General features: G+C 49.8%; 1 protein-coding gene and 1 pseudogene across 1 annotated transcript in view; one reads left to right on the forward strand and one right to left on the reverse strand.

Annotated features, from left to right (window-relative positions):
- Nucleotides 1–664: 664 nt before the first annotated feature.
- LOC122114527 lies at nucleotides 665–1,165 on the reverse strand (annotated as a pseudogene).
- Nucleotides 1,166–7,342: 6,177 nt separating this feature from the next.
- Nucleotides 7,343–15,508, forward strand: part of Plekho2 (pleckstrin homology domain containing O2) — a 30,470-nt gene continuing 22,304 nt past the window's right edge. Inside the window, exons 1-2 of the mRNA XM_042687767.1 lie at nucleotides 7,343–7,454; nucleotides 14,186–14,335. Coding sequence (XP_042543701.1) covers nucleotides 7,443–7,454; nucleotides 14,186–14,335 — 162 coding nt within the window. The 5' untranslated portion in view covers nucleotides 7,343–7,442. The remainder of the gene's footprint in view (nucleotides 7,455–14,185; nucleotides 14,336–15,508) is intronic.

The raw sequence follows: 15,508 nt of genomic DNA on the forward strand, positions 1-15,508 counted from the left end.
CAGGGCCTCACGCATGCAAGGCAAGCGCTCTACCACTGAGCCACCTTCCCAGCCCCAAATAGTGCAACTTTTAAGTACATATTGTTGACTGTCCATAGTCCATGCAGAGTTATAACTCCACACTTCAACAACAACATGCCGACAGTTCCTAAAAGAAAACTACTTAAAAAAAGCATAACCCAGATGTTCCCTCATTTAACCAACTCCATCGAAGTTTAGATGTGCAGAAGGACTTAGATATATCCAGAGTAAGCCACATGCAACATGTTACTTGATCGATTTTCTAAAATAAGGTTTCAGGACAATGACAGTAAGGTAAGCGAAGAAAACATGGAGGAATGAAATCCTAATGACTATACATGCATTTTTTTGGGGGGGGTTCTGGTCGTGGGGCCTGAACTCTGGGCCTGGGTGCTGTCCCTCAGCTCTTCAGCTCAAGGCTAGCGCTCTACCACTTGAGCCACAGCGCCACTTCTGGCTTTTTTTCTTTTTGCTTATGTGGTGCTGAGGAATCGAACGCAGGGCCTCATGCATGCAAGGCAAGCGCTCTACCACTGAGCCACCTTCCCAGCCCATACATGCATATTTTTTTGACAATAGGGGGAAACCTTTTACAGATAAGTTACAAAGAAAAGGCAAATAAACAATTTTGTACAAGAAATTGAACACATTCTGTACAATAGCTTCACTTTGCTGTCATCATTTGTACAAACTCTTCATAGTTTACTTGACCATCACCATCAATATCTGCTTCCCTGATCATCTCATCAACCTCTTCATCTGTTAACTTCTCCCCCAGGTTTGTCATCACATGGCAAAGCTCTGCTGCACTAATATAACCATTGCCATCCTTATCAAACACACAGAATGCTTCTCGAATTTCTTCTTCACTGTCGGTGTCTTCATTTTTCTTGCCATCATTGTCAGAAATTCAGGGAAGTCAATTGTGCCATTACCATCGGCATCTACTTCATTAATCATGTCCTGTAATTCTGCTTCTGTGGGATTCTGCCCAAGAGACCTCATTACAGTTCCTTTGTTGTTATAGTTCCATCACCATCCTTGTCAAATAGTGAAAAAGCTTCTTGGAATTCTGCAATCTGCTCTTCAGTCAGTTGGTCAGCCATGCTGCAAGCGCTACCGGTTCCCGACGAGACTACACAACCACTCGCCTCGCTTGCTCCGCTCGGACTAATCGAGGTGTACATTTCTTTTGTTTTTGTGCAGATCCTGGGGCTTGAACTCTGCTGTCCCTGAGCTTTTTTTGTGCTCTACCAAGTGAGCCATAGCTCCATTTCCAGCCTTTTGGCGGTGAATTGAAGAATCTGACTTTCCTGCCTGGGATGGCATCCAACCTCCATCCTCAGATTGCAGCTTCTTCACTAGCTAGGATCACAGGGGTGGTGGGCCACCAGTGCCTGGCTCATTTCTTTTGAATAAATACATGGGTTCGAAATTCTGGATCATAGAATAAGTGTCATATTCAGTATTACAGAACCTACTAGGACCTTATAACCAAAGTGGTTGGATGCTCACCTAGGCTTTCGCTGGTGCATCAACTACTACTACTCTTCTTAGGGAATAGAACTCCAAGCCCAGCACTGAATGAGACTCCGCCTCGCAGGAGACTAAGCATCCTTGGGCTCCGCCCTCTTTCCCCGCCCCCTGTCCTTTGGGTTCTGATTGGTCCGTGGGGAGGGAGGCGGGGCCTAGGGCGTGGCATCCCGCGCGGGACTTCCTGTTCTTCCTCAGTAGTGTTCTTTGCCCCTGCGGCCGCTGCTGAGCCAGTTCCTAGGGCGGCGCAACACGGCTCCCCGATTAATTTCCTCGTCTAACCCAGAGCCTGAGTTGGAAACCAGCTTTCAGCAAGAACGAATTTCTTCATTGTCGAAATTTCCTTCTCCTTCCCGAGGTCTTCTCTGTCCCTTTCTCACTTGGGAGGTCCCCAATCCAATCCCTGGCTCAGCTGTAACCACCACAAAGACATCCACAAAGGTCCGTGTCACGTGACGCTCAAAGGCGCCCCCACCCCACCCCTACCCCCCCACCCCTGCGCCTGGGATGTTTTCCCTGCAAGCCTCTGCTTCCCAGCCTTGGTGGCTTGAAGAGGTCTTGTGGAGGAACGCAATGGGAAAGAGTGTTTCCCACTCTATGACAGAACTCAGAGCACATCGCAAGTCCTGCTACCTCACCTGGTCTCTATCCTTGATCGATCTTGCTCTTCCTCCTTGTCTTCTGCCTCTTCCACGGTCTGTTAGGAGTGGAAAAGTTCCCTCAGATCTGTGTTTATAAGAAAATAAGGCAGCCGAATGCCAGTAGCCCACGCCTGTAATCCTACTTACTCAGGAGGCTGAGATCTGAGAATCATAGATGGAAGCCAACCTGGGCAGACCAATCTGAGAGACTCTTGTATTTCCAACTACTCAACAATAAAAGGAGGTGGCGGTGTGGCTCAAGTGGTAGAGCACCAGCCTTCAAGCCAAAAAACAAAATACAAAAACCAAACAACAACAACAAAACACCAAGCGACAGGCCTTGAATTCAAGCCCCAGTACTGACTGGCATACACGCACAGGAAGACAAACAAATAATGCTAAATCCCTCTCCCAAGCCACTAACTTGCTTTTTCCTTTGTAGGAAATACCCTCTTCCTTCCACCAATCCTCATTTTCTCATCTTTCAGGTCACAGTTAAAATACCCATTCCTCAGAAAGGCTTCACACTCAGACTTGGTGGTACATACCTGTGATCTTAGCACTTAGGAGAGTAATGTAGTATTTGGCAAGCCTGGGCAGTATATCAGGTTTGAAGCTAGCCTGGGCTACACGGTGAAACCCTATCTCAAAGAAAGGAAGGAAGGAAGGTAGGAAGAAAGAAAGAAAGGAAAGAAATGAAAGGAAAGAGAGGAAGAAAGGAAGGAGAAGGAAGGATGGAAGGAGGGAAGGAAAGAATCCCCCCATATACTTATGATGGATTCTTCCAGAACTGTTATTACCTAGTTTATTTCCTCTATAGAACTTAGAACAGTCATTATCGTGTTCATTTGTTTATTTGCCTATCATCCTTCTCTGCCAGCCTCATGAAGACAAGGGTGCCTGTCATGATTATGCTTTATCTCTGACACACAGTAGCTTCTCTAATTAGATGAATCTATGCATAATGAAACCACTCCCTCCAAGACTTGATCCTTCTGTTTCCTGTCTCTGGAATGTGTCCCTACCATCCCCCAAGCACTGCCTGGTTCAGGATCCATCACTTCTACCTGTGTTTGGGGGGACAATATCTTACCCAAAGGACTTCCCTGTCTCCCTGGCCCAGGCTACTCCATTCACTCAGTACACAGCAGTTATGCAAATGATCCTGTAAAATGCAAATGAGATTTGGCATACCCTGCTGCAAAGCTTCTGTGGCCCTTTCTATGGGGGGAAATATCAAATTGCTTCGGTGAGATTCTTAATTTTCCTCCGCCCTGCACCTCCTTGGTGGCATCTTAAAAACTTGTCCCCTCACTCACCATCATATGATCAGGCAAATCTGCCTAGAGTTCCAGAAGAAGGCAGGGTATCCCATATAAGTTCTCTTTTTCATAAGTCCTCCTGAATTTCCTCTGATCCCACTCCTATCTAGCTAACACTGCTAGAATACAACTGGGTCCTTCAGGGGGCAAGCTTCACCAACTCACTGTGTGTATGTACTTGACATTATTCTCAGGATCTCTCTCCTCTTCAGCTTGTTTACCAGCTCTCCAACAGATGGCGCTGTTTTTTTGTTTGTTTTTTTGCCAGTCCTGGAGTTTGAACTCTGGACCTGGGCGCTGTTCCTGAGCTTCTTTTGCTCAAGGCTAGCACTCTATCATTTGAGCCATAGCGCCACTTCCGGCCTTTTCTGTTTATGTGGTACTGAGGAATCGAACCCAGGGCTTCGTGCATGCTAGGTGAGCACTCTACCACTAAGCCACATTGCCAGCCCAAGGGCACCCTGATCTTGTATGGCCTGGTTACATAAAGCAGATCATTTGGTAGGGAGCATGGATTCTATAGCATCAGGCAGTTAGGCAGGCTTGTGTTCAGGGCTTCACTTCACCCCACCCTCCACCCCACCCCCACCCCCTGCCCGCTGTCATGGGGCTTGAACTCTGGGCCTGGGCGCTGTCGCTCAGCTCTTCAGCTCAAGGCTAGCACTCTACCACGTGAGCCACAGCACCACTTCCAGCTTTTCTGGTGCTGAGGAATCAAACTCAGGGCCTCATGCATGCGAGGCAAGCACTTTACCACTGAGCCATCTTCTCAGCCCTTCACTCTTCTTTTTTACTCTATATTTTTTACCAGTCCTGAGGCTTGAACGCTGGGCCTGGGCACTGTCCCTGAGCTCCTTTTCCTCAAAGCTAGCACTCTACCACTTGAGCCACAGCCCCATTTCCGACTTTTTTGTGTGATATAATTGGAGCTAAGAGTCTCACAGATTTTCCTGCCCTGGCCAGCTTTGAATTTTGTTACTCAGATCTCAGCCTGCTGAGTAGCTAGGATTACAGGTGTGAGCCACTAGTACCCAGCTAGGGCTTCACTGTTTGCTTTAACTTTTTTTTTCCCTCAAGGCTGGCCCTTTACCACTTGAGTCATACTTCCATTTCCAGCTTTTTTGTGTGTATGTCAGTTATGGGGCTTGAACTCAGGGCCTAGGCACTGTTTTGAGCTCTTTTGCTCAAGGCTAACACTCTGACACTTTGAACCACAGCACCACTTCTGGTTTTCCAGTGGTTAATTGGAGATAAAGTCTCCTGGACTTTCCTGCCTGGGCTGGCTTGGAGCCATGATTCTCAGGTCTCAGCCTCTTGAGTATCTAGGATTACAGAAGTGAGCCACAAACACCCAGCAAGCTAAAGACTCTGGATTTGTAAAACAAGGCTAACATGTATTTCATGGTTTTTGTAAAGATCAAATGAGGTAGATACACATGAGGAGTTTATTACAGTGAGCAAGTAGAGACTCCTTCAATTCTTTTGTATGAGTAGGTATTTCCAGGATGACATATTGGAAATGGAAAGCACTTCCACTTCAGAGGTACTCTATTAACTGCTGATTAAATAGAGCAGATGCAATACAGACTCTACTGCTTCCACAGCCAAAACCCTCAAACACTTCCTATTGCCCAAAGTTAAATGTGGTCTACTCAGTTGGGCGCTGTGGCTCATGCCTTGCTAGCTGACAGCTAGAGCGCTTCTACTTGAGATATACTTCCTTTTTTTGGCTTTTTGGTGCTTACTTGGAGATAAGAAATCTCACAGATTTTCTTGCCTGAGCTAGCCTGAATTATAATCCTCAGCTCTCAGCTTCCTGAGTAGTTAGGAGCATATATCTGAGCCACTGGCACCCAGTTTATCTTCGCATTTCACACATAGTATCGCATTTGTTCACATGGCTTTCTCTCTCCACAAAAGACATGGACTTCCAGCCCTGCCATGAAGCCCAATTATGTAGGGCCTGATGGATAATCAAAGAAAAGAAAACTTTTGTGTTGAGTAAATGCTTCCACTGTGAAGGCAACAATCAGAGGACCAGAATGGGCTGGGAGGAGAAACTGAGGCCAGAGTGTTTATGAGTAGTTTTCTCCCCCAAAAGACAGAACTGGCTGCATATCAAAATCTATCTGACAGCTGGGTGCAAGTGGCTCACACCTGTAATCCTAGTTACTCAGGAAGTTGAATCTGAGGATTATTGTTCAAAACTAGCCCAGGCAGGAAAGTCCATGAGATTCTTATTTCCAATTAACCACCAAAACAAACAAACAAACAAACAAAACAACAACAAGTGGTAGCCTTGAGTGAAAAACTAGAGGACAATACCCAGGTCCTGAGTTCAAACCCTGTACTAACACATACACTCAGGCACACACACACACACACACACACACACACAGCCCCATCCATCTGACCTCACTGCTCATGCCCTTCCCCCAACAGAACTGGTTCTGTGTAAGAGTGAATTTCTCCAGGGTCTCTGGTTTCCGGCAAATAGGGTCTCAATTTCCAGATTCAAGATCCAAGTCTTCAGGCAAGGCATAAAACACTATAGACAGCTCTGAGGATTGAAGGAATAAAAAACATGTAGTGGCTGTAAGAGGTTACTACATATCCCCTCTTTCTCAAGTCTATTTTTTTTTTTTCCCCTTTAGATACAGGAACCAGGCCTAGGCATGAGAAAAAAGTGTGCCAACATCTTCCCCCTTGGCTGGAAATATCCTGGGAGCCCAAGGACCAGCAGAAGGTAGTGAAAGAGGGTCAGCCACAGCCAAAGGAGGTCACCATTGATCTTGCATGCACTTAATTCTGCAGGGAAGCTGGGGGAGATGGCTGCGGCTGGAGGCTGAGAGGATACCTCTCTCTCTCTTGCGCTCTGGTCCCTAAGACTCCACTCTGGTAATTTCAGGGTTGCAAAATCACCACTGGATGGAGTAAGCGTTGGGGAGTCAGAGTGGGGTGCAGCCAGGCCAACGGAATCAGGATTGTTTGTGTGTGTGTGGGTGGGTGCGATTCTTGAAAGCCAGGCAAGAGGCCAACCTCCTACCCCAGGACCCCGGGAAGTCCAGACTCCCGGCCCCAAGTCTTTCTGTTAACGTGATCCTCACTCCAGGGCCGAGATCCAGGCCCGGCTCCGCCCAGAGGTTCCAGGAAGATGACAAGACCACGACCCCAGCAGGCATCGGGGAGGAGGAGAGAGGAGGAGCGTCTTTGTGCACTCCGTCACTCGTCCCCGGCTGCCCGGGGGAGCTGGGTCCGTTCCCGCAAGCCCAGCCACCGTGGGCCCCCGAGACCTCAAAGGAAGCAGCCGCCAGCGCCTCCGCCCCTGGCAGGGTCCGCCCCGCCCCGGCCCCGCCCTCCGGCCTTTCGCGCTACCTTCGCCTGGGTCTCGGGGCCGGAAGCTCCCTTTCCCTCCTCCTGACTCAACCCCCCGTCAGGGGGTCGCTACCCACCCCTCTCCCCGCGCGCGGGCCCCGGGAAACCTCTCTCCACCGCGCCCCGCCCAGTTCCTCTCCCGCTCCAGCGCCGCCCGGGGCCCCTCAGTCCAACGCCTCGGCCCCGCCCCCGCCCCGCCCCAGAAGGCCCCTCCCCTCCCCAGAAGGCCACGCCCCCCGAGGATGACCGCGCCCCACGTCGCCGCTAGCTTGGGCCTTCGAGCCCCAGACACCCCGCCCCTCCTTACCAGGCCACGCCCACTTCGCTCTATTTCCCCCCCTCGCGCTTCGTCCTCCTAGCCCCGCCTCCTGGGCTCCGGAAGCTTCTCCCCGCCCCCGGCCCCGCCCCCCGAACTTTCTTGAGCCCGGGGCGGCGGGCGGGACAGAACGTAGGGAGCCGCCGCCCGGGCCGCGCGCAGATGGAGCTGGCGGGTCCCGCGCGGCGCCGGGAGTGAGCGGCGGAGCCTCGAGCCGGACCTCACGGACTCGCCATGGAAGAGGAGGTGAGGGCCGGGCCGGGCCATACTGGGGTGGGGAGAGGTGGGGTCGGCTTAGGCGAGGGGGTCAGTGAGACTCTCGCGGGGTGGTTGGGGTCCCGGGCTCAGGCCTTGGTTCGTTTCTGGCTCTCCATCGGCCTGGGAACCCCGTGGGCCCCCCTTTCCCACCCCCCCCCCACGAGAAAGCCTGGGGTAGAGGCGGGGGAAGAGAACGGCGTCCGGCACTTCGCAGACCGCATCCTCTTTCATCGTGGTTTTTCTCTCTGTGTGGAAATCGTGGCTGGTATTGTTCCCATTGGATTGATGGGGAGACTGAGGCTCCAACTGGCCGGGAAGTGGCCTGGGTCGCCTGCTGTATCCCCAACCCTGTGCTGGCCAGATCCGTGTCTATGTGTGCTTGTGGCTTCCAGGGTCGTTGGCTCAAGGGATCTTGACACTGTTAACAGTGCCTGGTGGCAGGAAGACCGAGGAAATGACTTTTTCCTCCCTTGTGTAAGTCCCCTGCGAGTCCTCTGCTTCCCTCCTCTCATCTTCCCTGGCCCAAATCCTTCCGAAGACACCAGCTAAGAAGTCAGGTCTCTGCTTTCCCCACATCCCTGAGAAGGCCTGAGTTCCCGGGGAGCCGAGAACTGGTCTAGCCAATGCCTCTTGAGTCTCATTCTTCCCTTCTCAGGACACTTTTGGACTGGGGTGTCTTCAGGTACTCCATGATCTCCACCCTTTGCATGCAAACTATTCTCCCAGCACTCCTAGTGAGCATTTAATGACTGTCTGTGGCATAAATGTGAATATGAATATGATTTTTTCTTTTTCTGGTGTGCCAGTACTGGGCTTGAACTCAGGGCTTGCAGGTACTCTACCACTTGAACCACAGCTCCACTTTGGGCTTTTTTTTTTGGTGGTTAATTGGCTGGTTTTGAACTCTAATCCTCAAATTTCAGCTTCTTGAGTAGCAAGGTTACAGGTGTGAGCCACTGGCTTGTGTTATCTCTTGAAGTTTTCACCATCTTTTGCCCTTACAAGTTCAAAGGAAGGAAGGATCTGTTTTTGCCTGGATGAGTGGCAAGGAAACTAGTCATCTGGAGACCCCTGAGTGGTCCACATTGCCTGAGTCCTTGTCAGTGTCCACCTCCCTACTTCCTGGGGCCACTGGTCAAGAGCAGGTAGGCGGGTGACTCCCTCTAGGCCAGGCCCTGCAGTTCTGTGGGATGATAGATAAGTCACTTCCCCTCTTAGCCAGCGTTTCCTCTTCTATAAAATACAGGGCCTAGCCACCTCCCCCAGGCCTGAGGGTATGATGTAGTCCCTTCACTGAGTGGGCCTAGATAGGAGGCCAAGCAGGCCACTAAGATTTGCTGTGGTTTCTTTCTTGCTGTCACGGGTGGGGCTGCTGTCTGTCCTGGGCGCTCGGTTCTCTGGTTCAGGCCCCTCCTCTGTTCTCTGAGGATGTGGATGAAAAATACTCCATCTCCTGATCTGCTTTGGCCCCCAATTAAAGGGAGTTTCCCTGAGCTCAGCTCAGCCCTGAGCTCCCTCTGGTCCTTGATCTCTAATAGTGTGACTTTCTGACTCCCAGATGTCAAGACCTGTCTGAATACCCGGGCCATCTCAAGTCATGCCACTTTACTTCCTCCCTCCATCCCCTAAGTCTCATTTCACTTATACATGGCTGTTTTTCACCCTCCCACTAGCTTTCTGCTTCCTTCCTGGGCCCCTGCATGACCCCCTCAGCCTCAATGATCTCTGCAGTAGGTTGGTGGTCTGTATCAGGCTGAGGTTTGGTGAAGAAGTGCTGATTTGGGCTTTGAACATCTCCTTAAATATATTCTCTGGGCTTTAGTTTCCCCAGATGAAAAGAGAGAGAAGGATCCAGAAATAGGCTAATGCGTGTGCAAAAACTTTGAAAACTATACCTATCAGTGGCATTGTTGTTACTGTCCCTGGTGTAACGTTGGAAACCTTGGATCTAGGCTTCTACCCTAAGGCTCTGTCCCCTGCCCTCACGAAGTCCTGGCTCCACACTGCTTACTTGAGCTTCTTGAGACAGGAGGGGACAGTGCCCTGTCCCAACATTGGCTAATTAAGGTTGTGTCTTTTCAGGGGTGAAGGGATTGAGAGTGGAATTCCTTTACTTTCTTGAGCTCTGCCCTTCTCAAATGACTTCCTAGACTAGAAACTTTGAAGTGATGGACGTCTACCCCTCCCTACACCCATTCCCCACACTAGAGGCTTCCCTGAGGCCTGGTCTGTGCTCCTCTAGGGCAGAGCCCTGTACTTCCTTTCTCTGTCTGCTCCTCCACAGGCTCAGATCACAGGGCTCTGATGTGGTGGCTTCTCTCTAGAGTTTGGGCTGCTTTACTGGGTTTAGTCTAAGGGCAAAGGTTGGCTTGAGCTGCCAGGGTCTGTAATGTCATGTGCCAATAAAATTTCTTCTTCTGGCTTCTGTCTTAAGTTTGTTATGGTTTTCTATCTGTCTTCTAAGCACAAAGATAAGAGTGACCTGGCTTTAAAAAATTTTGGTGCCAGTACTGGGGCTTGAACTCAGGGCCCCACATGCTTGCTTAGATTTTTTTTGTTTTGTTCAAGGCTTGCGCTCTACCATTTGAGCCATGCCTTCACTTCTGTCTTTTTGCTGTTTCATTGGAGAAGAGAGTCTCACAGACTTTTCCATCCTGTCTGGCCTCGAACCCTGATCCCTGATCCTCAGCTCTCACTTCCCAAGTAGCTAAGAGCCCCCAGCTCCTATTGTTTTTTTGTTTTTAAAAATGAATGAGCCAGGGCTGGAGATGTGGCTCAGTGGTAGAGTGCTTGCCTTGCATGCCTGAAGCCCTGGGTTTGATTCCTCAGTACCACATACACAGAAAAGGCTGGAAGTGGCGCTGTGGCTCAAGTGGTAGAGTGCTAGCCTTGAGCAAAAGTAGCTCAGGGACAGCCCAGGCTCTGAGTTCAAGCCCCAGGACTGGCAAAAAAAAAAAAAGACCCAAACAGCCTCCCAAACAGTCAGGCATAGGAAGCCAAGCTTATGCTCACAGTTGTCTCAGTGGCTGCTCACAGTGGTAGGGAGAGAGCCTGGTGAGGATGGATGGGTGGGGGAGGGCAAAACAGAAACAGTGGTCAGCTGGTCAATAAGAGGAGAGGAGGCCTAGAAACTGGGCTGAGCAGGACAAAACATTCCCTGTGAGCCCTGCCAAGGGGAGGGGTGCCTTGTTAAAACCCACTGGGGCAGAGCCAGGTCCCCTGCTGGGAAGAGGGCTGAGGGGCAAGGAGGGTCTAATAGAAAGTGGAGGCAAGTAGGACCCTGGTGTCCAGCAAGGCCTCCCATAGGATGGCTGGGTGTTGATTCACACCATCTGTAGCCCCCTAATTTGTCCCTTCTTTCCTCCCACCCAGTCCCACCCAGTCTTCCAGGCCCCGGGCTCAGTTCTCTAACTAATGAAGTCATGCTATTCACTGGGCGCTGGTCAGAGGTAACAGTGATCGTGATACCAGGTTCCAGCCTTGGCTCCCAGAGCTTCCAACTAGTAGGAAATTTCCTGTGTCAGGCAGTGGGGGAGGCAGGCAGGAGTGTGAGTGTGAGAAATGTGGGTATAGGGGTTCCTTTTTCCCTGGGCCCTATGACAGCCTGCCAGGGTCCCTTAGCACATGGGAGCTGAATACCTGGTATTGACAGCGACATAGGGGAAGGGTTCTAGGAGAGTTTCCCCCTCTATCCAGGGGCCCTAAAGTCCCCTCTTCCCCCAGGCAGGATGGCTCATAACTGGCCAGCCCTCTACTTCCTCATTCCTGCTTCCGGGAAGAGCATCAAGACTGTCCCATTTCCTCAAAGAGGAACTGGTGGAGATTTGGGCCTAGCAGTGTAGTCTAGAAAATCATTGTCCCAGGTTGGGACCCAGGCCCCCAGAGAATCCCTGAGAGCCAGAGGGCACGGCAGAGATGGCAGTAACAGAAGTGACAGCTGCCACCTACTAGTCTAAGACATCCTAGGAACTGCTTTACAAATGCCTTATCTCCAAACAGCCACAAATCTTTTTCTGAGTCTTTACTAGGTGCCAGGCACCGTAGGCCCCTGGGAACAGTTGTAAACAATCCCAAAATCCCTATCCTCATGGAATTAAAGTTTTGTTTTGTTTTTTTTTACTTTCCCTGTTAACATCTCCATGTCTAAGGGTGGACAAAGGTGAACAAATTGAGAACCAGAGGTTTGCCCTCAGGCCTGCATGGAACCAGAGCTCCAATCATCAGAACCTGCAGTTCAGGAAGTGGTGGGGGGGGGGGGTTGCACAGGGAGAAGCAGGCTGGGGCTCCCCCCCCCCCCAGCACCACACACACACCTTGAGTTGTGACAGCAGGTAAAGCTGGAGCCTGCCCACCTCCTGACAGCTCACCACACTTAACTTGTGTCTGGGCTTGCCCTTCCAAAAGACAGCTGTAGCCGCAGGGCATCCCTGGGGAGAGGCGTGCCTCTTTGCACTGGGGCCCCCTTTTTGAGTTTTATGTAAATTATAGCATAGGCAAAATTAGTGAGTGTTGGTTTCCTTCTAGAGTTTTCTCCATTTCTGCTCCTGATCTCCCCCTCCTCTCCCCTTCTCTGCCCTTCTTCCTTAACACTCACTGCTGTATGATTCAGCCAATGAACAAAAATGGTGTACCAAACTGGGGTGGATTTTTTTTTTTTTTTTTTTTTTCATCTCACAGATATTTCTTGGGTCCTCAAAAGAGGACTTGAGTGCTTGGGAACCCAGAGTGTGAATCTGACCCCATGTGATAGGCATGTACTCTGTACCCAGCCAACCAAGCAGACAGGACACAAGATGCCCCTGGCTGGCCCTGAGGTGGTATTGTGGTTTCCCTGTCTATCCAGGCTTGACTTTAGCTCCTTGTACCCGCAATGGTTGAAGGAAGGAAGACTTCTGGGGATTTTTTTGGTTGGTTTGTTTGTTTTGTTGTTGTTGTGGGGCTTGAACTCAGGGCCTGGGTGCTGTCTCTGAGGTGTTTTTCTCTCTCTCTCTCTCTCTCTCTCAAGGTTAGCACTCTGCCACTTTAAACCATAGTGCCACTTCCGGTTTTCTGGTGGTTAATTGGAGATAAAAGCCTCACAGAATTTCCTGCCCCAGCTGGCTTTGAACTGCTAATCCTTAGATCTCAGCCTCCTGAGTAGCTAGGATTACAGTCATGAGCCATCAGCGCCCCAGTTTGCTCGCTTAGATTAGGAAGCAGTCCTGGCCTGGGGTGGGGATACAGACAGAGGATTCCTTCTGCTTTGGGGCAAGATGTCTGAGCTGCAGAGTGAGTTCATTCGAAGGGCAGGAGTCGAGAGGCAGATGGTCATTTGGCCTAGTCCCGCCCATCCTGGTAATCCTCTTTTTGTGTGTGCTAGAGTTTGAATTTCGGGCTTTGCTTGATCAGTTGGTACTCTACTACTTGAACCATGCCTCCAGCTCAGTTTTTTGCTAGTTATTTTGGAAATGGAGTCTTGACAACTTTTCTGCCTTAGGTAGCTGTTTGTGTGCGTGTGTGTGTGCACTAATACTGGGGCTTGAACTCAGGGCCTGGGGACTGTCCCTCAGCTTTTTTGCTCCAGGCTGGCTCTTTATGGCTTGAGCCACAGCTGCATTTCTGGCTCATGAACTTTTCTGCTTGAACTGACATTGAACCTTTATCCTCAGATCTCAGCCTCCTGGGTATCTAGTATTACAGGTGTGAGCCTCTAGGGCCTGGCCTCCTCTGTTTTTGAACTGCAATCTGCAGCTTCTTCAGGAGTTAGTATTGCAGGCATAAGCTATTGGTACCTGGCAATCCTCTCTTCTTGGAAGCCTTTTTTACACTACCTCAGCCTGGGGGTCATTGGCCCCTATTTATCCTTTGTAGCATTTCACACTGGTTAATATATGTGTGCCTGGGTGTTACTTGTTCAATTTGTTTTTCCTCCTACTGTGAATTCTATGGCAGTTTTTGTGCTTGTACTGAGGCTTGAATTCAGAGTCTTACTATCACTCTGTGCTTTTTATGCCCATAGTTAGGACTTTACTATCTGAACCATTCCTCTAGTTCTGGATTTTTGCTGGTTAATTAGAGATAAGAAGCTGGGAATGTAATTAGTGGTAGAGTATTTGCATGCATGCATGAAGCCATGGTTTGATTTCTCAGTACCACATAAACAGAAAAAAGCCAGAAGTGGTGCTATGGCTCAGATGGTAGAGTGTTAGCCTTGAACAAAAGAAGCTGAGGGACAGTGCCCAGGCCCTGAGTTCAAGCCCTAGGACTGGCCAAAAAAGAAAAGAATAGAGATTAGAGTCTCTTGGACTTGTCTATCAAACTGGCTTCAAATTGTGATCCTCAATTCTCAGCCCCCAAGTAGCTAGGATTATTTGCTTGTGCTACTAGCACTTGGCCGAGACTGTTACTCTTCTGTGATGTTACAAGTACTCAGTATGTTTGTTGACTGGCTTAATGAACATGAGAAGAAGGAGTAACAGAGACCCATTTTGAATTTTGTCTCTGTGCCTCCAGCCACATGATTCTGGAAAGTCAACTCTCTTGAACTTAAAGGCTTGCACCTTGGAGGGTAGCTGTAAGAGTGAGACTAAGACTGTTGTTTCTGGTATTAGGAATATCTGCCTTTGGGGATCTGGGGACATCATATAGGACCCAGCATAGACACACATCCTTTGTGTGGTCTCTAGCCCACGTGGCCCAGGGTAACAGCCCTCATGGTATGATCTGATGCTGTCTTACAGGGTGTGAAGGACGGGGGCGAGAAGCCTCATGGGACACGGACTGCGGACAAGGCTGGTTGGATCAAGAAGAGCAGTGGGGGCCTCCTGGGTCTCTGGAAAGATCGTTACCTGCTCCTCTGCCAGGCCCAGCTGCTGGTCTACGAGAATGAGGTGGGGGCCTGCTTTACCCTGACTGTGGGGGTTCTGGGATGGGGATAAAGTGATGGCAGCCAGTCCAGCAGGAGGAGACCAGGACTGAGGCTGGAAAATCTGCTCTGGCGGGGCTGGAACTCAGAGCCCGGTCGCTGTCCCTGAGTTCTTTTGCTCAATGCTAGTGCTCTGCCACTTTGAGTCACAGCTCTACTTCTGGTTTTATGATGGTTAATTGGAGATAAGAGTCTCATGGACTTTTCTTGCCCAGGCTGACTTTGAATCATGATCTTCAGATCTGTGTCCTGAATAGCGAAGTTTTTTTTTTGGAATGTGGGTACTAGGACTTGAACGCAGGACCTGGGTGCTATCCATCCCTTAGCTTTTTTGCTCAAGGCTGATGCTCTACCACTTGAACCACACTTTTATATTTGGCTTTTTCTGGTTAATTGGAGATAAGAATCTCACAGACTTTTCCGGCCCAGGCTGGTTTTGAACTATGATCTCTGGATTTAAGCCTCCTGAGTAGCTGGGATTACTGGCACGAGCCACAAGTACCCAGCCGTGCTCCGTTTTTGATGTTTCCTTTTGCTTGATCTCTTATGGGTGTTTGGGTGTGCTTTGGGGATGATACCTCCACATCTGCAGTCCCTTTGAACTCTGTGTGTGTCTGGCATGTGAGTCTTCCCAACTGTACACCTGAATACTGAAACTTCCTGTCCCTGGGCAAAGTTCTATATAAGGAATGTTCCAGAAAGCTGAAGCCTGCTCCATGCAGTAATGGTAGTAGAAATAAGAATTAACTCTCATACTCCCTGGAGCTTTATTTTGTTGTTGTTTGAGATAGGTAGGGTCTTGTATTATAGCCCAGGCTGGCCTGGAAACTTGTGATTTTCCTGCTTTCAGCCTTCCAATTGCTGGGAATATAGGGGTGTACTACCATGCCAAATTCCTTTTCTTTCTCCTGTAACACAAGACTACCAGTGACTTCTGCTATTCTTGTGCCTCTGAAACATTATCAGAATCTGATGTCCCTACTAGGTTGAGGAGACTTAGAATTTGGATGATCAAGAATGCTAAAGTTGGGGCTGAGAAGGTAGCTCAGTGGTAGAGTGCTTGCCTTGCATACATGAGGCCCTGGGTTCGATTCCTCAGCACCACATAAGCAGAAAAAGCCAGAAGTGGCGCTGTGGC

This window comes from Dipodomys spectabilis, unplaced genomic scaffold (genome assembly GCF_019054845.1).
Source record: "Dipodomys spectabilis isolate Male_0828 unplaced genomic scaffold, ASM1905484v1 ptg000108l, whole genome shotgun sequence".
Taxonomy (NCBI): domain Eukaryota; kingdom Metazoa; phylum Chordata; class Mammalia; order Rodentia; family Heteromyidae; genus Dipodomys; species Dipodomys spectabilis.